General features: G+C 39.1%; 2 protein-coding genes across 5 annotated transcripts in view; one reads left to right on the top strand and one right to left on the bottom strand.

The window, feature by feature from the left end:
• The window catches only part of SPATA6L (spermatogenesis associated 6 like), a 141,325-nt gene that overhangs the window by 71,109 nt on the left and 50,293 nt on the right, over positions 1–19,923 (top strand). The window contains exon 13 of one of the 4 annotated variants that reach the window (XM_074953310.1): positions 5,399–7,821. The exons of the other annotated variants lie outside the window; for them this stretch is intronic. The gene's annotated coding sequence lies outside the window, so the exon portion shown is untranslated. Of the gene's footprint in view, positions 1–5,398; positions 7,822–19,923 lie in introns of those variants that run through there. 4 annotated transcript variants of the gene reach the window in all.
• Positions 1–19,923, bottom strand: part of SLC1A1 (solute carrier family 1 member 1) — a 74,215-nt gene that overhangs the window by 11,945 nt on the left and 42,347 nt on the right. Inside the window, exons 3-10 of the mRNA XM_074953308.1 lie at positions 15,536–15,628; positions 13,728–13,842; positions 11,295–11,337; positions 9,715–9,822; positions 8,034–8,218; positions 6,701–6,808; positions 1,133–1,255; positions 361–555 (exon numbers count right to left, since the gene is read on the bottom strand). Of these exons, the coding sequence (XP_074809409.1) occupies positions 361–555; positions 1,133–1,255; positions 6,701–6,808; positions 8,034–8,218; positions 9,715–9,822; positions 11,295–11,337; positions 13,728–13,842; positions 15,536–15,628 (970 nt within the window). The remainder of the gene's footprint in view (positions 1–360; positions 556–1,132; positions 1,256–6,700; positions 6,809–8,033; positions 8,219–9,714; positions 9,823–11,294; positions 11,338–13,727; positions 13,843–15,535; positions 15,629–19,923) is intronic.

Below are 19,923 nucleotides of genomic sequence, written 5' to 3'. Positions count from 1 at the left end.
GGAGGAACTTGGGAGGGGTGGGGGGCATGGCCAATGGGATTGTAAAATATGCAGATCCACTGGACAAAATGTCCAGGTTGAGCATGTACTGCAAGCCTCAGCTGTTACTGTAACTACAGCTTCCAGACACTGTGGCCCCATGCCCTGCTACCTCATTCCCCACCCCACATTCCTACATAGGTCCTCTGTGCAAGGCTTATTTACTGAGGGTTTGTGGAAGAAGTGAAAAATTGAGTCTTATTGCTTAGTGGTGTGAATGACAGAAGTGAAATCAGCAAGATTCCATTAGGGTGCCTGAAGTAAATCCACAATTCAGTAACAAAAATAACAACACAACTCATGTTATGGTATCACCCTCACCTAATCGTAATTATTTTGCCAACATCCAAATCTAAGTCATTAAGCTGTGCAATAAACACAGCTGCCACGGCTTCATAGAGTGCTGTTCCATCCATGTTGATTGTAGCTCCGACTGGTAAAACAAATCTGGTAATTCTTTTGTCGACATGGTTTTTTTCTTCTGCACAGCGAAAGGTGACAGGCAAAGTTGCTGAACTGGGTCATAAATAAACAAACAAATAAGCAGCACACTACTAGAATACCTGTTCTTTTATTAATCTGATGTGCTTTTTTTTAAAAAAGCCAAACTGCAGTCAAATTCTGCCCTGGGGTGCGCAGGAGAGTTGTGCACATACAATGATAGTGCAGTTTGTCCTTCGGAATGAAATGGTAATTCCCATCTCTTCTCATTCCTGGAACAATAACTGAAAGTTTTAACTATCCTTAACACAAAGCAATAAAACAATTTAGCTTCAGATATTTTGTGAGCAATGAAATAATTTACAGCACTATTTCCTGGACTTACACTCAAGAGGCTAGACACTAATCTCAAAAGCATTGGTATAAATCCAGGATAACTCCATTCTAGCCAACGGCACACTTTTGGGTGCTATAATAATTATAAGAGTAATACTTCCTCTAGGTTTACACCCAATGGATTTACAATGAATGGTTCATGTGACATCAGGATGAGAAACACAGGCATCAATAAAATCAGAGCAACACATAAACTAAAGAGATGATGATTACAAAGTATATTAATGCTAGAGGAGAAAAAAATTGTTTTGATTACCTGGAGGAGACCATGAGGGCTGTCAGAAGTGCCTGAGCCATCCCTATGGCAAACCGAAAAGGGTTTTTCCTTACTGTTATTAAGTAGATCAGTGGCAGAACTACAACGGAATGGATTGCAAGTCTGCAAAAGAAAACAGCCTGTTCATATACTTAGATCTATCTGATCTCATGGTCTTAATGAGGAGGTGTTCACCAGTGTCCAGTTCTGCCCTCAGATACCTGTGTGCAACCCAGATTCACTTCAGTGATGATTACATGCATGTATTCCAGGGCAAATTATGCCCAAATTTATGTTAATTTTTGGACAGATGCACTTCTCCTGAACAAATTTTTTTGTGGGGAGGCATTATATGTCTCTGTTTTCAACGTACAATATGAAATCAGTTGAACTAATTAATATATTAGGATCAAAGTCAAACTGAAGATGTTAAAACAAATAAAAGAAAACGAGAATATTTAAACAGAACCTGTTCTTCTGTGTTGAAAAAAATGTTGGCAGTGTTGAAAAAAATGAAAGTCCAAAATATTCTTATAACTAAGACTAGAGGCTAGAGCTAAAAAATGGGTTAGCGTTATTAAAAAGTATTATATCACCTTTGGAAATATTTTCTGATTGGGGCTAAAGGGAAATTTGGTTTACAGATCAGTTTTCATAATGGCTTTGATTACATCCATCTCAAAATCACATTTTTGTACTGTGGGAAATTGCATATGTAAATTTGGTTCAAATTCTACTCTGTTAAATTAGTGTAAATCTCGATTAAATTCAATTGAGTTATTCCTGATTTACACTGGTGTAAATGAGATGTATATGGGCCCTACAGTACTGAATGTTGTTAGATGCTGAAGGATTATCATTTAACACTGTTACTTAGCTCACTTTTATTTGTATAGATAGCAGAAGAAGAACAAAATTCTCCCCTCAGATGTAGGTGAGCAACTCTTGCTGAAGTTAATTGGACTTGTGGGCATGTATCTGATGGAAGAATTTGGCCCTGGGTTAGTTAATTACTATACTTGCCTAGCACACATCTGTTAAATTGAACATAGAGTTCATGAATGTGTATGCTGTAGCTCCTTTATGGGCATTGAGGCTGAAGGTATATAGCTTATGTTAAGTATATTTGAAGTGAAATGTTTATGAAAGGTCTGTGAAATACTTCCTGCAATCCAAGGAAGGTCACATGCCATCACAGCAACAGCAATTTGTCATAGATAGGAATCGTCAGAGCCTGGAAAAGGCATACACCATATATGTGGCATGTACAATCTTGGAACTCCTATAGTACCGTCGCAGGATGTTCTTGGGAGCATGAGTGTGTTTGCAACACCATTTAATGATCTCACAGCAGCTGATAAAGATATTGAGAAAGTCTGAGACCACCTGTTCTGCCAGAATCAGGCAATTATCACAGCAATAGCTACCTACAGAACAAAAATTTACAGTGGCACATAAAATGGGCAAGTTATCAGACTGTAGGAAGAGAGATCTGTTTTACACTATTGGACTTTGTAGTTTTTCATCTGTAATGTGAGTGCTTGGTCCAGCAAGCAGAATGGAAGTGTTGAGAGATTCTGGGGGCTAATATTGGAAAAAGGAACTTTTTCACCATTCTGGTAAAAGCAAGTATAATTATCATCGGCCTATAAACAGGACATAATTGGCAACAGCTCAAATGAAAGCAGAATTTTAGGGAGCTGGTAAAACCGTACGTGTGAAAAACAAAACTGTAGTATATATCTAACCATTTAAGCCAAATTTGGACAGAATGGTTGTCTCTAAAAAGTCCGAACCATGTGTTTAACCGAAAAGAAATCAAGTTCTTTATGATGATGTGCAGAAAGATATTTTAGATCCAACACAACAAGTGAATAAAGGGAGAATGGAAAGAATGTTATGTGCTGGCGTTGAGACCTCTTTTACAAAAAGTTACTAAAGGTGAAATTTTCTATAGGGCCTAAGTGACTTAGGGCTTCACTCCCAACTGTCTTTAGGCACTTTTGAAAATTGTATTCTTAGGTATTGTTAGAATCAGTAATTAAACAGAATTATCCCAAGTAAATATGTTTGTGCTCATCTCAGTACTCATCCCAGGAATTTAGTCGTATCTTGCTTTACTATTTATGAAAATTTATTTTCATAAAAACTTCCTCTCTCAGTTGATTAAAATTTTTACAGTTAAAAAAAAAATGCCTATCAGCAGCGAGAAGGGAAGTCCTGGGAAATAGAGTTCTTCCTGAGATAGAAGCCTGCTGCCCAAGAACACAGATAAACACCAAGATTTAAGCAGTTCCTTGCTTTTTAAAGGAAGAGAAGGAATAGATTACAGGGACACCACTTAGTCCCCTGTCCTCTCCTCCCCAGCTTTTCTTTGGGCCCTGGTTCCTTTGGCTTGCTCATGGTGCATTTTAGGTCAATTCCTCTTTATTTAGGCTGATAAAGTGTCCCCATTCAGTGAGATGGAGAAGTACACACTTGAGTAGAGAGATACTGGGGAAGGCAGGGAGGGAGGGAGACATTGGGAGGAGGGAGACATTAGAACCAATTAGGGTTTGGGCATGGGAGACACTGGGAGCAACAGACCCTTGGCGGACTTGAAGGAGAGACATTGGGGGTGAGATGCACTACAATCAATCTGAGAGTGAGACATAATGGGGTTCAGAAACACATGAAGACATTTGGGGATGTGAGAGAAATTATACTGGGATTTGGGGGAGTGGAATAGAGAGAGAGAAAGACACTATGGGGTGATCGAGGAACACGTTAAAAAGTGGAAGGACAGAAGAAAAATCTGGGAAGATATGAGATAGGAGATTGGAGCTGGAGACAGGAGAGGGAAAAAGAGGATGGAGTGAAAGGACTGTACAAAGACAGGGACAAAGGATAAAGGGCGAATGCAATGGAAGTTGAGGGTGTTCTGCATCACACATGGATAAAATCCAAAGAGAGGCATAGGAAAAAAAAGAAAAGATGGTTGCAGAAAATTCAGAACAGAAAGCTGCAGAGAAAGAGGAGGCCAAAATATAAAGACAGAGAAGAACAAGAAAGAAGGTAAAAATGGAAGAGATTAATAATAAAAACCCAGGCTGGGTCTAGGGGAAAATGTAGTAATGAGGATGGGGAGGGACAACTACCTTGCTCTCCTACATCGTAAAGGGGAGCTAGGCATTTAGCTGCCTAAAGATGGGAGAAGGAAGAACAGGGACCTTTCCCTCACCCCTGCTACCTAATGCCCATTACAAACATTGCCAACCTCACTTCTGTGAATCTGGTCATAAAACTCTCTCCCTTCTGTTTAGGGTTGCAGAGAATGTGCTGCCCTTTGCCTTTCCCCATGGCAGCTAGAGCACGGCTCTCTGCAGAGCTTCCCGTAAGTTCCTGCATAGTCAAGGAGAGGGCGTCACTGGGCCTTGCAGAGCGAGAGCCTATTCTCTGCAAAGCTGAAAAGCCGGGAGCTCTTGAAGGGGTGACCTTCGAAGGAGCACTTGGGAACTTATTTACAAAGCGTTATGCTCCTGGGGCATCTGGCTGCTATCTAAACAGAAAGATAGTATGTGTAACAATACTTTATTCACAGTGTAAGTACTCCAGGGCAGGGAGTGTGTCTACCTATGTGTTTGTACAGCCCAAGACATGGGCCTGATTGGGGGCCTTAGGGTGCTACCACATAACAAATAATAATATTTAGTGTCCTTGATAAAACTGAAGTCAAAGGGCAGTAATAGTCCAGCTAGTGAATACCTTCTCTGGGCTATCTGAAGTTATTAATATACAAAACTGCTAGACTTAGCCTGTTCTTTCTATATGTTCCTGCCTAATTTCTGCTCATGGTTTGATTTATAATTAAGATCAGAAGAATTAGATTTGAATTAACTAATTATTGGCAATCATCAATTTCTGCCTCCTCTGTAAAACTGACAGAAAATGTTTCCACAACTAAAATGGAAATTTAAAAAAGTTTAAAACATTGTATGTTACACTTGTATGTAACCGACACACTCTTCTGCAGTGTAATATTTTGAAATATTATCAGAATCAAATATTCCATTTCTGAATCTGTAATAAATCTTAATTTATATAGTCATTACATTTCACTATTTGAAGTTTAAAATTATTTCTTGCTTGTCCCAACATGAAAGTGTACACAATTTAAAAAAAAAATTTTTTTTGAAAGATTCACAAAAAAATAAAGATCAGATCTTTCCATTACTTTTTAGAGCGGCTTGTGTTAAACCCATTTATATCACCCTCCCCTCTGCTCAGTTTTCAGAAAGCTTGTGAAATGCTTTTGAAGAACAGTGTGTGCCTGTATACAAAGCGGGCAGAACCTCTGAAGCTGCTTTGGATCTGGCCTCTAAACAAAACATGAATAAATCCTCAGTACGCTGAAGAAATTTTGTAGAGCTGAAGCTTAAGGCAACGAACCAACACAATCTGGATGCTATGCTTCAGTGCCTTGGAAACAGACATTTAAATGCACCTAACTTAATTGTACTGTAAGCATGTATTTATCTTTCTAACAGCATTCCTTGTGGGATATTCCTCAGAGATGTGGATTATCTATTGCTATAAGATAAATTGCTTACAACTATTAAACTGTCCTTGCTAAGGCCCCAGACCTGCAAAGGGATTAGTGTAGTGTAAGTGTCCACACACGAGGAGCACTTTGCAGAGTCATGGGGTCTAAAATAGATTTTTTTTTTTCCTTCAAGAGTTGCTCTGGATTAAAACTAGAGAGTAAATGCTGCTTTTGTGGCTTTATCAGCTACTCTTGTCTTGAAGAACCAATGTCTCAGATCATGCCTCCAAATCAATTCACAGAGTAGACTCTCTAGATGCAAACTGCCTGCTCTGTGTGGAAACGGGGCACAGCTTCCTCCCTGGCACCATTTCCTCTCCCTCTTCCATACAGTGGAGCAGGGCAGAGGCTACTGCTGGTGTAGGGGCACAGGTCCTCGGTGCAGATCACTCTCACCTCCCAATGATCCCCAGGGAGCTACCAGATTTGAGGAGGGCAACACAACCTTGTCAATAGGTTGGCAAACCCAGGCCGCCAACAACAAGCTGGTGGGAGCAGCAGGGTTCTTCATGCCAGGAGACTTCCTTCCCAGCCCCATCCTTCCTGTGTTTAGTGGAGGCATCACCCTATTTTCTAAATTAACATTACCTACTGAGCAGCCAGCTGAGAGAGAGAGAGCGAGAGCACTGAGTTCCATATGCACCTTTTCATTTTATGCTGCAAGCACTGGTGCTGGACCTAGGGGTGCTGGATTGAAGCAGTAAGACCAAACACCAGGGTTTCCATCATCAGCAAGCCCCCCAAATAAAAATTGTTCCAGCACCTCTGGCTAGAAGGCAGCTGACAGTTTAAAGTAAAGGGTGCACTTCTAGTGCAAACTATCCTCAAATGACTTTATAGACAGGGGATCTTTTCTCAGATCTTATTTTTATATCATTCTCTGTCTGAGTATAGCAGAGGCTGGTTTGTTGTAGATAATTAAAACCTAATAAAGTGTGGTCCAATCAAATCATACGTTTTCATTTTACCTTCAAGGAATGACATACCCGCTTAGTACTGTAGCCATATAAAGACCCAGTTTGCGAAAGATTTCCCAGTCCTCAACTTCTATTATCTTCCCAGCAATCAAGAACAAAATGCCAAGTGGCATATACCTAGGGTGCACAAACAGCTTAATTAAAAATGCATCCTTTTGCAAAGCTGATGTTGCTACACAGATCTGGCACAACATTTTCTTTCTGCAAGAAGAAAGATTTATTTTCATCACAGTAAAAATAAAGGAGAATTTGGGGTAGGATTCTGCAATATAGCTGAATTTACTCACTTTCAAAGGTACTACGTTAGAAGTGATTTTTAATATTAAAACATTAGTGTTTGCATGTTTAGGTGTCAAGAGTAAATATAGCAGTAACCACAGTCCTACATGTAATGAGTAAAGACATATTAACAGAGGTTGGAGAGATGGGTGAGGGATTACAAACTATGCCCCAATCCTGCAGAACCTTATGAATGTGCATAACTTTACTCACATAGGTAAGAGTTTGCATGATTGGGGCTTATAACCTTACCCTGCAAAGAAAGTTCCCTTCTTCTCACATGGATTGCAGTGCAGAATCAGGGGGCTATATCTTTATATAAGAATATACATTTTAATATATCAGGACAATGCATTTGTCTTTGCTTTGTGTCATAGAGAACAGAACTACCATTTAATTAAGGCAAAAGTTATTGCTTTACAACCAGATTATGTCTGGCTCTGTTCACATGTGATCTCACATGCATACAGCCCGATCCTATAAACTCTTATTAGGGTGTACAGTGCACACTGCCAGGAGCGGTGGTGCTTTTTCAGGTCACAGTAGTAAACACCACACTCTAATTATCAAGTGTTTTCAGGGTCAAACCCTATAAAGGCCTGGGTGAAAATTATGGCCCTGATCCTGCAATCTGATTTCCACAAAGGCCTATTACAGATAATGGAGTACTGAACAGCTGTGTGGTCAGGCTGCAGGATTTTATTCCAATTTCAAGATCAAGACCTGGGTTTGTAATCTGGTTTCCCTGTCCAAAGTGTATGTAGTATAATCTCACAAAACCTAATAATATTAGGTTAATGATGCTGAAGTTTTAAATTACATGACCACTTTGTATTTGTGAATACTGAATAAATGAGAGTTCAAATTCTAAACTGGCTCATGTTATTGTTTCTTATTTCGAATTTGCAAGCCATTTATTAGACTTACTTTTCTTTTAAAGTAGTTTGCTGTAAGAAGTGATATAAAAAAATAAACACAGAGCGTGATCCTGCTTCCATTAAAGTTAATGGCAAAACTTGCTTAAAGGAGGTAATAGAAAATATCAGGATATCATTGTACTCACCACATGATTATCTGAACAATTTTCATTGTAGCATCGTTCAGTGCATTGAAAAAGTCCACCAGAACTTGTCCCTTTTCTCCCATTTTCCCAATAACAATTCCAAAGACAATACAAAAGACAATCAAGCCCAGCACATTAATGCCATCGGAATACATGCCCACTATTTTGTATTCTTTGGTTTTGTTCTGTAGATTGAAACCAAGAAGAGCGTTACTGAACAGGAACAGTATATTTAGTTTACATGAGTCCTCAAATGAAAACACATCTTAGATCTTTTACTGAAAAAACAAGGCGCCTGATTCTCTGGTCTCACACTTACAGCAGGGAGTATGTGTGTGTGGGGCGATTAAGGTGGCTTTAAGATGCCTTTATGATCCTAAGGTTATGCAAGCAGGGGTGCTGGAACAATCTGTATAGTGGGGGTGCCGAGAGCCATTGAACCAAACTGTAAACCCTGTATATGATGGAAACTACTTCAAGCCAGCGGGTGCTGCCGCACCTCCAGCACCCCTAGTTCCAGCACCTATGAATTCAAGGACCTGTCCATACTGTAGGGTAAGTTACAGTGGCCCCAGGGCTGCTCTAATTTGCACACTGTTTCCCAGGTCCCTGGGAAGCAGAAAATAACTATAGCATAGTGTGCTTTAGCCATACCCCCAACATGAACATGACCCACTTCCTGCACTGGGGATTGAGAGCAGGGCTGATGTACAGCTCTTGTGCCAGACAGGGAGGTCCTCTTTGCAGGGGCCAATATCCAGATCACTGTAAAGGGGCCTTAGTGCAATTGAGAATCATGTTTAAGGTATCCAGTTTTGCCCTTAGTTACATGAATATAATTCAAATGAAGTTAGTGGATTTGCATGAGTATAATAATGAGGGTAGAATCTGATGCACGATATTTCAGTGGAAGACCTAAGTTGTATTGTTCAACTACTTATGGGTCTCAAGTGCAGTATAATTGTATGAGGAAAAAGTTAAATAGACACAGAGCCTGATTCTCCACTGCCTTCCACTTTAGCATTTAAGTTAGGTAAATCTCCCCTTGCTCTTATATTGTGAGACGGCAGTTTAAAAAAAAAAGAGCATCTGATCAATATTAATTATACTGTTCTGCTCATAATTCTGTGTTCATCTATTAAATCCCTTGTTACTCTTTTCTCTTCTCCAGGCTAACCCTAGTCTTTGCAAGCTGTTGTCATATGTAAGTCTTTCCATACCTCTGTTCATATTTGTTAAATCTCTTCTTTATTTTTCATTCTCTACTATATTTTTCTTGAGGAACTACCAAAACTCAAGAACATTTAACTACTACCATTTATCAGAATGCCATCATGTGGTCACATTCTTTTCTTTTCCTTTCTTTTTGTAATACCCACAGGTATTTTATTTATTTATTTAATCTCTATTGCACATTAGGCATATAGCTTGAGCAAGCCATCCATAATGACTATTTCCTTCAGTGAATCAGCAAGTTTAGAGTTCATCACATAAGACCTTTAGATTATTTTCCCCCATTGTGTATTACCTTATTTTTGTCCAAGATAAATGTCACCAACTTGCTGTTTACTTCCTCCTACAGATCATTAATATATTGAACAAACCACATATCCGTGTACAAATCCCTCCCTATTTCTTTTACCTCTCTTTGTAACACAGAATATAATAATAAAAACTGCACCTCCAAAGCCTCTGTTGTCATGACAATTGTGACAGGCTCTTCTGTAACCGCAGTGCTGTTTTTTTCCAGTTCATTTGTAAGTTTCACTTCTTCACGTTTGGTTTTATACTGAAATTTGTGGGAGGAAATGATAACATTTATTTGGGAACACTCGGAAAATTAACAATGGCAAATCTACCCAGTAATTCTGAGGAAAAGATACAGTTCTGACTTCCATAAAATTTTTGGCCAGCACTTACACACAAACATGTAAAGCTCTCAAATGACTTTGAGTGACTGAATTTCTCCATCTGAACCACTGGAAAGGGGCTCACTCATACACAGATACTATCATGCAAATTCTGCTCCCCACTGTTCTGGTGCACCGTGTGGAACTTGTGCAGTTCTGTGGGGACGGAGCAGGATTCCTGAACCCAGCACAAGAGAGCTGCAATATGCGGGTGTAGATGTTCAAAAGAGGAATTTCTGAGAGTCACTGTTGAGAGGTTGGTAGTGAAGATGGATCCAGAGCAACTCTGTAGCTCCACCAGCTATTCCGCATTCGCTGGTGGAGAACATATACTCCACAGGGGAGATGATGTAGCCATGAGGGTACAAAGATGGGTTCCTTCCCCTCTAGTCCTGCAGGGAAGCCTTTCGCAAGACTGGTGCAAGAAGCAGGATTTGTCCTTTAAAATATATATACAAATTTACTACTGCTGTAAACACTTAAACATACGGAACACACACTATTTTGTAGAGAAAGATTAACATCTTTTCTTGGGAAAAGTTTAGGTCTGTATTAGGTGAGTTTTATTGCCCCACAATAACTCTGGTAGGCAACTGTTGAGGAAGGCAAAAAAAGGGAAGCAGATGACATCATGAGGTACAACAAATATATTTGTGAATTTTCTCAAAGGTCTTTTCCCCAGTTTTAGATGTGAATGAATCAGGAACAAGACTGTAGGGTGAATGGATCTTTTTATCTCTGCTGTAGCACCAATAAAAACCTTAACTCTTCTAGGTCTCATTCTTTTTCAAGAGAGATCTTTCAGCTATAATCTGTGTTTATCATGCAGAGTAGACACCCAGACATCAGTTCCAACCATCTACAGCAGATTTGAGAGAGATGTTTGGGGTGTGTAGGGGACAAGTTAGGGGTGTGTGCATGCAGATTTCATCAGACAGAGGAAGAGTCTAAAGATTTTCTCAATGGAACTGTAAGAACAAGGCAATCAGATCATTACAAAATTATCACACCTCTACCTATCCATTATCTCTGAAGAGCAAACTTTATGCTCACATATTGCTTTGGTTCTTCTTCTATTTCCCAAAGCAGTGGGCCTTGGGAGGGATGAATACATTTTTTTGAGCTAGCAATATAAAGTCTATTTCAGTGGAAAGGAAAATGAGATTTTTTAACAATATAATGTTTTCCACTAGACCATTTGTCTCAATGCTGCGCAAGAGCCACCCTGATTTTTCATAACTAATTCCTACCACATTGCAATGCAAGGGAACATCCTCGGGACTTGGAAATAAGAAGAACTGCATAGGTGGGAATAAAAACTGCAACAACAACAAAAAATATTTGACCTTACCTGTTGAAAACAAGCCTGGACGAGGTTTTCTGGGAACATATTCCTGTTAAATAAAGGCTTTACAATGTTATGACATACTAAAAACAATCTATTTTCCAAAATAAAATAACCAGCTAGTCGAAAAACAGAATGGGGTGTATTGCTGCTGTACACAATCACTCTTCCCAAACAGTGCTGAATGTATCACTGTCAACTTTAAAGCACTGGCCAAGACAAAGCTTCAGGATTTATAATGCTCAGGTGGCTGTTTAATGTGGAATTCCAGGGTCACATTTCAGTATTTGACATTTAAATTGATGAACAGATACAGGATCCTTCTTCTATGCTGTGCTGTCTCCCTCATTTGCAGGAGGAGTATAGTAATGAGTCTAAACTCATTTTTATATAGTTCACCATGTATCGGGCAGAGACGTGCAGGAAGAGGAATGATGTTTATTAACATTGTGGTGGGGGGAACAGGTTTTTTGTTATAAGCCTGGATTCCGAAATGAATCTTGGCTGTTGGAAGATTCCCACATGTTCCAACATCAAGAACCATTTTCATTTAATGAAAAAATTAGGAACACAGAAATCACGATGCTGGATCAAACCAGAGGTCAATGTAATCCAGTTGCTTGTCTCAGACAGTGGCCAGTGCCAGATGCGTCAAAGGAAGTGGCAAGAAACTTTGTAGTGAGCAATTATGGGATAACCTGCCCTGATGGAAAGTTTCTTCCTGACCCCATTATGTAGAGGTTGACCCGTGCCCTGAAGCATGAGGGTTTATATCCCTTCCAAATCATCCTTAAAATCCTCTCTTTATTTTTCAGATTCTTAGTCAGGCAAAATTCCTTTAAAGTCTTGGGCAGTCTGCACAAGTGTGGACTGGGTGAAACCAGAACCAGGACATCAGGATTTGGCCCTTAAAACCAGTTGAGATGCAAAAGTTGCTATAATTCATAGTAGCAGAATTTTAGATCACCATCGTAACTTTTAGGTCATGGTGGTTTATGAGAAGGGTAGTCATCAGATTGAGACTAAAACTGGACAATTATCTAAAATAAAAGTAATTCAATTACTTTTTCTAAACCTGCATATGTTCCTCTTGTGCATTCACAGAATCACTGTACACGCCAGGCCTACATGATCACATACATTGCCGAAGTGGCGAGCAACAGGCCACCTTAAGTTTTCCAGCGTGGCTGAGCACGTGGAGCCTAGCTGAGTGCTTCTGCTGCAGCTATGCTGCAATAGGGAGAGATGGTTTTTTCCATCCACCTGCTGCTCCTGCTTTGCAAAGTGAAGGGGAACAGAGAGTGGGAATGTCAGAGGCTATGGGGTGGGGGACACAGAGGCACCAGTATGAACTATGGTGGTTTTGGTATCACACAGACCTCCTTGTGAGCTGTGAGGATGGTGGGGGAGGGACAGAGATTTTATGAATATCATGCCAATAAAGATTTGCTGTAATCATCAGCCAGTTTTTGGTTTCTTTGATAGTGAAATGTCATGAGAACACCTATCTTAGCTGTTCAGCTGTTGATTTTTACATTAGCAATTAAGCAAAAATGCCATAGAAAGAAAAGCATCCACAGATGTAAGGGATTTTGAGCAAGGACTAACTGTAATTGTGGGGGTGAGGTGAGAAGCCATAAAACATTTTTATAATTACTGAGCCATTACTGGGAAAGAAGCCCATTGGTCTGATGTCTGCATTCCTCTCAACAAATTACATATTATTCAGCTGATGCCAGGGATGAAAAATTTTATTGGGGAGCCCAGTAGCTCAGGTCTTTTGTACATACTTCACCTTGCTGGTTTTTTCCTAACCACTTCATTTATCCATCGTTGTCAGTACCATGGTCAGGGAAGGGAAGTAACCAGATTGCTTTGAAACCAGATGACACAGCAAACCAGTAGACTAGGCAAGCAGAGGAAATATACATGCAGTGTATCTGTTACCTTCCTTCCTTTATTGAGAAGAGAAAGCACAGCACAGCTACACTATGCAGTCTTCTGTGCTCTAGGAAACAGAATTCCAGAGTTGCCACGGGGCAACTAGCCTTTTGACCTGTCTTTTTTGGATACTCTTCGCATACTAAGACAATAAGTGTAACATTGTTTGCATTGGAGGCAGAGGAAATAAACTGCAGGGGCAATGTTGATGCAGGAACCTTGGGTGAGTTACAATCGGAAGTGTCTCATGTACACAACCTCATTTGCAAAAGCAACCCAGGCAGGTGCTAGTGTTGGCAAAAGGGTATTTTACAAAGCTGTTTTGTATGAATCCATCTTAAGCTATGTGATCATTTATCCAACCTTTGGGAACATAGGGTTTTTTCTGTATCCTTACTCTTCCAAATGATATTGTGAAGCATTTGTATGTTATGCACTTTAATCATTGCATTTATCTTTAACCTTTTGAAGCAAGAGTAGGGAAGCTGAAAAACTCACCTAATCAGATCTAGCATGGCATCCACTGTCGTGACTTCAGGGGTGCTGCCCGTTCTGTCAATTTCATCAACTTTCTGAGATACCCCAGGTTTGATGGTCACAACTAGCACAATCCCTGTAATCAAGAGAAATACACGTAGTTGGAATCCTTAAAGAGTAGGTTCTCCCAATAGAATAGAGACTTGTCTGGTCAGTGGCAGTTCTATGATGCTAGTGATAGAGTTAGACCCTTCTGACATTATTCTTCTTGTGTATATTATCTATTCAAAACAATTATATATATAAAATGTTCACCAAGAGCAATTACTTTAAGAGCAAATGGTTGCTTTTTCCTGTTGTGATGTTTTCAAGAACTGGTCTAATTTTTCTTCACACAGCTAGTTTTCATGACTAGTTTTCAGATGATAATAGGGTTGCCTCATTCCATGAATCCACAGAGCTGAATTTACTTTTGTAAAGATAGCCTAGAGCATTAGGTTCACACAAGACTAGGTTTCAGAAACAGACAGAACAAAAAATATCTGTAAACATAGGGCCTGGTCTTGCTCACAGTGAAGTCAATGACAAACTTCCATTGACTTCAGTGAGATCAGGATCAGGCATTGTTACTGTGATATAAGAAAAGCTAAGCCCTTGTCATGGTATTCCTTATTGTTCAAAATAAATGAACAAAAATAAATCAAATTGTAGGTCTGTGATCCCTCAACACCCCTGTCAATGAATTACTTTTATTGATACAGGCAGAACTAACTTTGTGTAAACTCCCCTCAGAAATAGAAATTCTAAAGCAGGAGCTGGCAACTCCCAATTTATTCTGTATTTAATATTGGTTTGCATTTATTCATTGAAAGTTCCTCACACACATATTTAAACTAAATAAAGTATTATCCTAAGCTGTGCAAGTCACAGGCCAAATTTATCCTGGTATTTGACACCAGTGAAGTTTTGCTAGGGATGAATCAGGCTCATCCATCTACACTTCCGTTTTTTCCAACTGTTAAGTAGCTTTTTCATGTGCAAATGGGTCATTCTTGGAGCAAAATTCTGCCTTTACATGAATTTACACTATTCCCATAAATGGGAGATATCTGGGCCCATAATTTGATCTTGTGTTTGACTCTACAGAGAAGCTGGCATATAGGGGGTTAATTCTCTCCCCTGGATCAAGAAGAAGGGCTACTGCTGCCTTCCCTGAGTGCAGGGAATTTCAAGGTGGCTGGGCTGAGCTGCTGTATAGAACTAGTGGACTATAAGAGGGCTGTGCTGCAGGAAGGCAGGAGTGAACCTGGCAGTGAGAAGGAGAGAGTGGGAAACGCTCTGGGAAGAGGGAAGGAGCTGAGAAGGGAAGCAGCAGGATTTCTTACTCCCTGGGGAGGTGAGTCACACTATGAACTGTGGCTGAAACAAGTCTCAATTTATAACTTTGCTTTTTGGACTCTGGTTGAAGAAGATTCTATGTGCATTTTTGTCTGGCCTGCAAAAAGGCAGATTGCTGTTTAGTCAATTACATCATGCTGATAATTAAACTTTACCTGGGCAGAGAGTCCCGGAACTGAAATCCAAAGCAAAACTCCCACTTATTTCAGAGGTATAGGATCAGGCCTTTAGATTCTTTCTTGAAATCCCCATATTCATTACAGGTTTGTCACAGGCCCCATAGAAAGATCTTACCCAACTTTAGATGTTGGACCACTGAGAATCGACTCAATCTCCATGTTAGCAGTGAAAATTCAGTATTTGCATGATACTGTAAACTTCTAGTTACATAATATTTTAAGGTTTCTAAAGGCTACAGTGTAGGATATTACCTAGAATTACAGCTATGACTGTAGTGCAGAAATAATATACAACGGCACGCAAACCAATCTTCCCAGAAACACTGGAGTCCAAAGCAGCAACACCTGGGCGAAAAAAAAAGAAATTAACTGATTTTAAAGACTAAACGTATTGTGTATATAAAGTGATTTATTTCTATGAAGGAGATAGTTCATCATCCTAAATCTTCCCAAACAACTAGCAAACAGCCAATACTAATAATATCCTGGAAAACTTTCTGTAACAGGATTACAGTGTTTGCTTGAGACACTACACCCTGTCACATGTGTGGAGCTTGCAGGGAAAGCCTTAAGTGTTTTGCTGACTTGTTGAAGCCAGTGACTTATTTCCCCTATCTGGATATAATGGATTTTTCCCCCAAGCTGTTTGAATATTTACTTTTAAAAGACCTCAGATTTGTAAGCTGCCACTTGGCTTCAGAATTAGCACCCACTGAAAAGCACGAGGGCAGTTCATGCCACTCAGAGCTATTGTTTCAGTCTGCTTGGCTGCATACTCAGGCAAGAAACAATGCATTGGTTCTGCCATGGAAGGTTTTTCTTTGTAACCAGAAAAGTAAGAAACTTATTTTCTGTTTAAAAATGAAAACTTAAATTCTTCTGAAAAGGGGAGGAGTGAGTAGAGCTGCTTCTACCACTGTGCTTAGATCTGCCACTGCCAGTAAGAGAGAACAGCTTTTGTTGGTGCAGGAGTCAAGCAGGAATTCTGATGTGGTGGTTGTATTTGAAATTAGCTTTAAGAAATGTTAACCTCTGGCACTAATATATCAAATACCAGGCTTTTGAGAGGGGTTCTCTTACGTTCAAAGGAATTCTGCACCGAAGATTTAACTATTTCAAAGATTTACAGTCATGCCAACATATCTCAAGTTCAATAACCAGGGTACAATTGTAAAACAAGCACCAAAACAGGTTCTGAAACTCAATAATCTATAACCACAGCTAGTTAATGACTCACTACTATCTATTTGTTATACCTCAGAGATCCCCTTATGTTTGCACTGATCAGTATATGTAGTCAGGTTCTCAGAGGTTGGTTGGCTTCCCTTCAGACAAGAAAAGAAACGATTTACTTAAGATGTTTAACCTCAGAAAAGTGAGTGGGTGTAAGTTTAAATATTTTCAAAGACAAAAATCTGACAAAAATCTGACATATGGACCCCTAACCACAGCAAAGATCGTGGCAAATGTACTTTATGCACATGCTAATAATAGCTTGAGCATCAGGTGCTTAGATAATACCCTGATAGTAGTGATCAGTTGTTTTCCACAATATGTATAAACAACAATTTAAAAAAGTATGGAGAGTCTCTTAGTATGTTGTCTTCTTCTCATAGACTTTAAGGCCAGTAGGGACCATCATGATCATCTATTCTGACCTCCTGCACAGTGCAGACCACAGAACCTCACCCACCCACTCCTGTAACAGACCCATAACTATTTGACTACTTGGACTTTCATGGTATTACAAGACCTAACAGAGAAGAACCAGGTTATGTACAGTAAGACTTGAAACAAACCCTCTGGGCACAGTCATATATATATAGGATCTCAAATGGGCAGAACCCATTTCCCAGCATTCTCAGGTCATCTGCAGAAAAACCAGCATCACAATGAGTGCTGATTGCATCTTTGTGGTAGCAATCCCACCAAAGAAGCAAATGTGCATGGAGACCAGACTACTATTTTTCACTTTTCATGTCAGGAGGTTGGTCCAATACATAGGGTAGAGTGGGAGAGTTTGCACTGCCTCTGTCCATGCTTGGATATTATGGTTATAAGTGCTCTTGAGATATGTGTGATAATTAATTCTATACTTGCTTTATGTATAATAGAAGGAGTTTGGTTTCGCGGGTTGTCAATCCCACACCTCCCACAAACGATAAATTCACTTACAAGATTTTAAACCATGTTTTAAAAAGAAAATGGATAGATTTTTGCTAAAAGACAAATCACATTTTGGTAGAAAATACTCAAAGTTTAGAAAACTATGTATTTTGTCAGGTTTCAGAATAGCAGCCGTGTTAGTCTGTATTCGCAAAAAGAAAAGGAGTACTTGTGGCACCTTAGAGACTAACAAATTTATTTGAGCATAAGCTTTCATGAGCTACAGCTCACTTCATTGGATGTCACATTGAGTATCAGTACTGGCCTCCAAGTGTGGCTCCAGCAGTGGTAAAATATAAACCCTACCACAAATACTAAAAGGGATGGGGTTTCTTAAAAACAAGGCTCCGATTTAAGATTCTCTTCAATCTGCCCGCCTTGCTAACTCAACCAGAGAGCTGAAAATAAAGCTATGTTATTTCCCTAATGTATTTAATAATAAAGATTCTATAATTAGGATAAGTTCCTGTCACAGCAATTCTACTGGCTCCAAAGTGATGTTTCTATGCAATCCCATTGTGTTCAATGGAGTTAGAGTGGTGTAACTTAAGGCAAAATATGGCCCTGCATTTTTCACTCATTTAACAATTCTGTTGCTGATGAGTAAGCCCATGCTAGAATTCAGCTTGCTCTCCCATTGCAATGTTAGGTGTGCTGTGTTAATAGCAGTAAAAAGTAGTCCAAACCTAAAAAGCAGTCCAAAAATATATTTGCCAGTAACATAAGCTGAGGTGATGGTTAGCTGCTCTGAGTAAGAACATGCTATTCTCATGCAGTCATTTTTCAGAGAAGAGCTGTTCTTTTAAAAAAGTACTTACAGAAAAATGGATTTTCTTCAGATTTTATGATTATACCACCAACCTCGAGAGCAAAGCAGTATTTCATGACAACTCCCACAGACGGTGTCTAGAGACAGAGATCTATACCGTACTTCAGGCTGACTTTAAAAATGTGCACTTTTCCTTTGCTGGGAAAGTTTCCTTTGTTTCACGTAGAAAAACGCAGGGTACACTTTATTTTTAAAAAGTAGAAAACAATCTCACATAAATGCATTAGTCCCCCATTAGCAAGGAGTGACTGAGTAATTCACCATACTGATATAGCACAAGGGTGTTGTACTCCCTCTCCCCCTCCCCCAAATAAAAAAAACTTTTTTTCTGGAAAAAAGACCACTCAAAAATCCCAGTGGAAAAAATTGAAGAGAGTCATGGAGGTTTTATAAAATGAAACACAGAAAACACCCTACATGATTCAGTTCATAAGCATATTTATTGCTCAAATGTGGCAAACACATTATCAAAAACATAAAGCTTGCAATTCTGTAAGTAAAATATGAGAATACAATAATAGCCCTACCATGCTTTTGTATCTGCCCTTAAATACCATACATTTTTACCAGTTTTATTTACTTTTTAGCACCTTAATAGGTATCAAGTTTTGACCAAACCATCCAAATGTACTGGAGCAGAGTGTAAATGTACTGTACAGAGGAAAATGGTTGTGGTAGATTCTCAGTCACTGGAAGTCTTTAAATCAAGATTGGATGTTTTCCTAAAGATATGCTCTAGTTCAACCAGAGCTATTGGACTTGAAACAGGAATTAATTCCTGGAAGTTCTATGGCCTGTGTTAAGCAGGACGTCAGACTAGATGATCACAATGGTCCCTTCAACATTCTGAAATCAATTGTCCTATCTTCTGGTATTTTACTTCCACAATTTGTCACCATATTGGCATAATGGACTAAAACACAAAGTTCTTTGCAAACATAAATTTAGTGTAGAAATATGGATCTTCAATTTTAGAAGAGAAGGAAAGAATTTTAGTTTATAGTATATCAGTATTATAATAGTTCAAAAATAATACGATTGAAATTAAAAAAAAAATAAAATTTGAGCTTTTTTATTTACCTTCTAGTTTTTGAGCTTTTAGGGGAGGTGACTTTTTCTAGCTTTTCTCCTCAGTTGTGAGGGCTAGAGACTTAACTTTAAAAAAGTGAGATTCTTACATTATTACAAGACTTCAGGAGCTGGGTCTTTAAGAAAAATTCCAAATATGGCAAGACTTGCAATAAAATCATGAGAATTGACAACATTGACAATTGCCATGTTTCTTCCTTTTGGGGTTCAATCTCTGACTTTTGCATTTGGGATCAGTGATGCTGGCTAAGTAATGGAAAAGATTCATAGCTTCTCTGGCCCATTTTTAAAATTTTGCATTTGTGTGATACCAGTTCTTTGTTAATTACATCAAGCCAAATTTCCACTTACACTGGACACTAGCGTCAGTCACCTGTAATCTCTCAAATCTCCCCAAAACTTCTTTATTTTCTTTTATTCAATTACTGCTGCTCCTGAAAACCCTTGTTGTATAAAATGAATGATGTGTTCTGATTAAAATCTTCCTTTTGCCCAGTGCAAAGTTGAATGCAAATGCAGAAACACAATGTTCCTTAGAGTGCCACCAAGAGTCATT

The sequence above is a fragment of the Natator depressus genome, chromosome 5, assembly GCF_965152275.1.
Source record: "Natator depressus isolate rNatDep1 chromosome 5, rNatDep2.hap1, whole genome shotgun sequence".
Lineage (NCBI taxonomy): Eukaryota > Metazoa > Chordata > Testudines > Cheloniidae > Natator > Natator depressus.
This window is presented reverse-complemented; position numbering and strand designations above follow the sequence as displayed.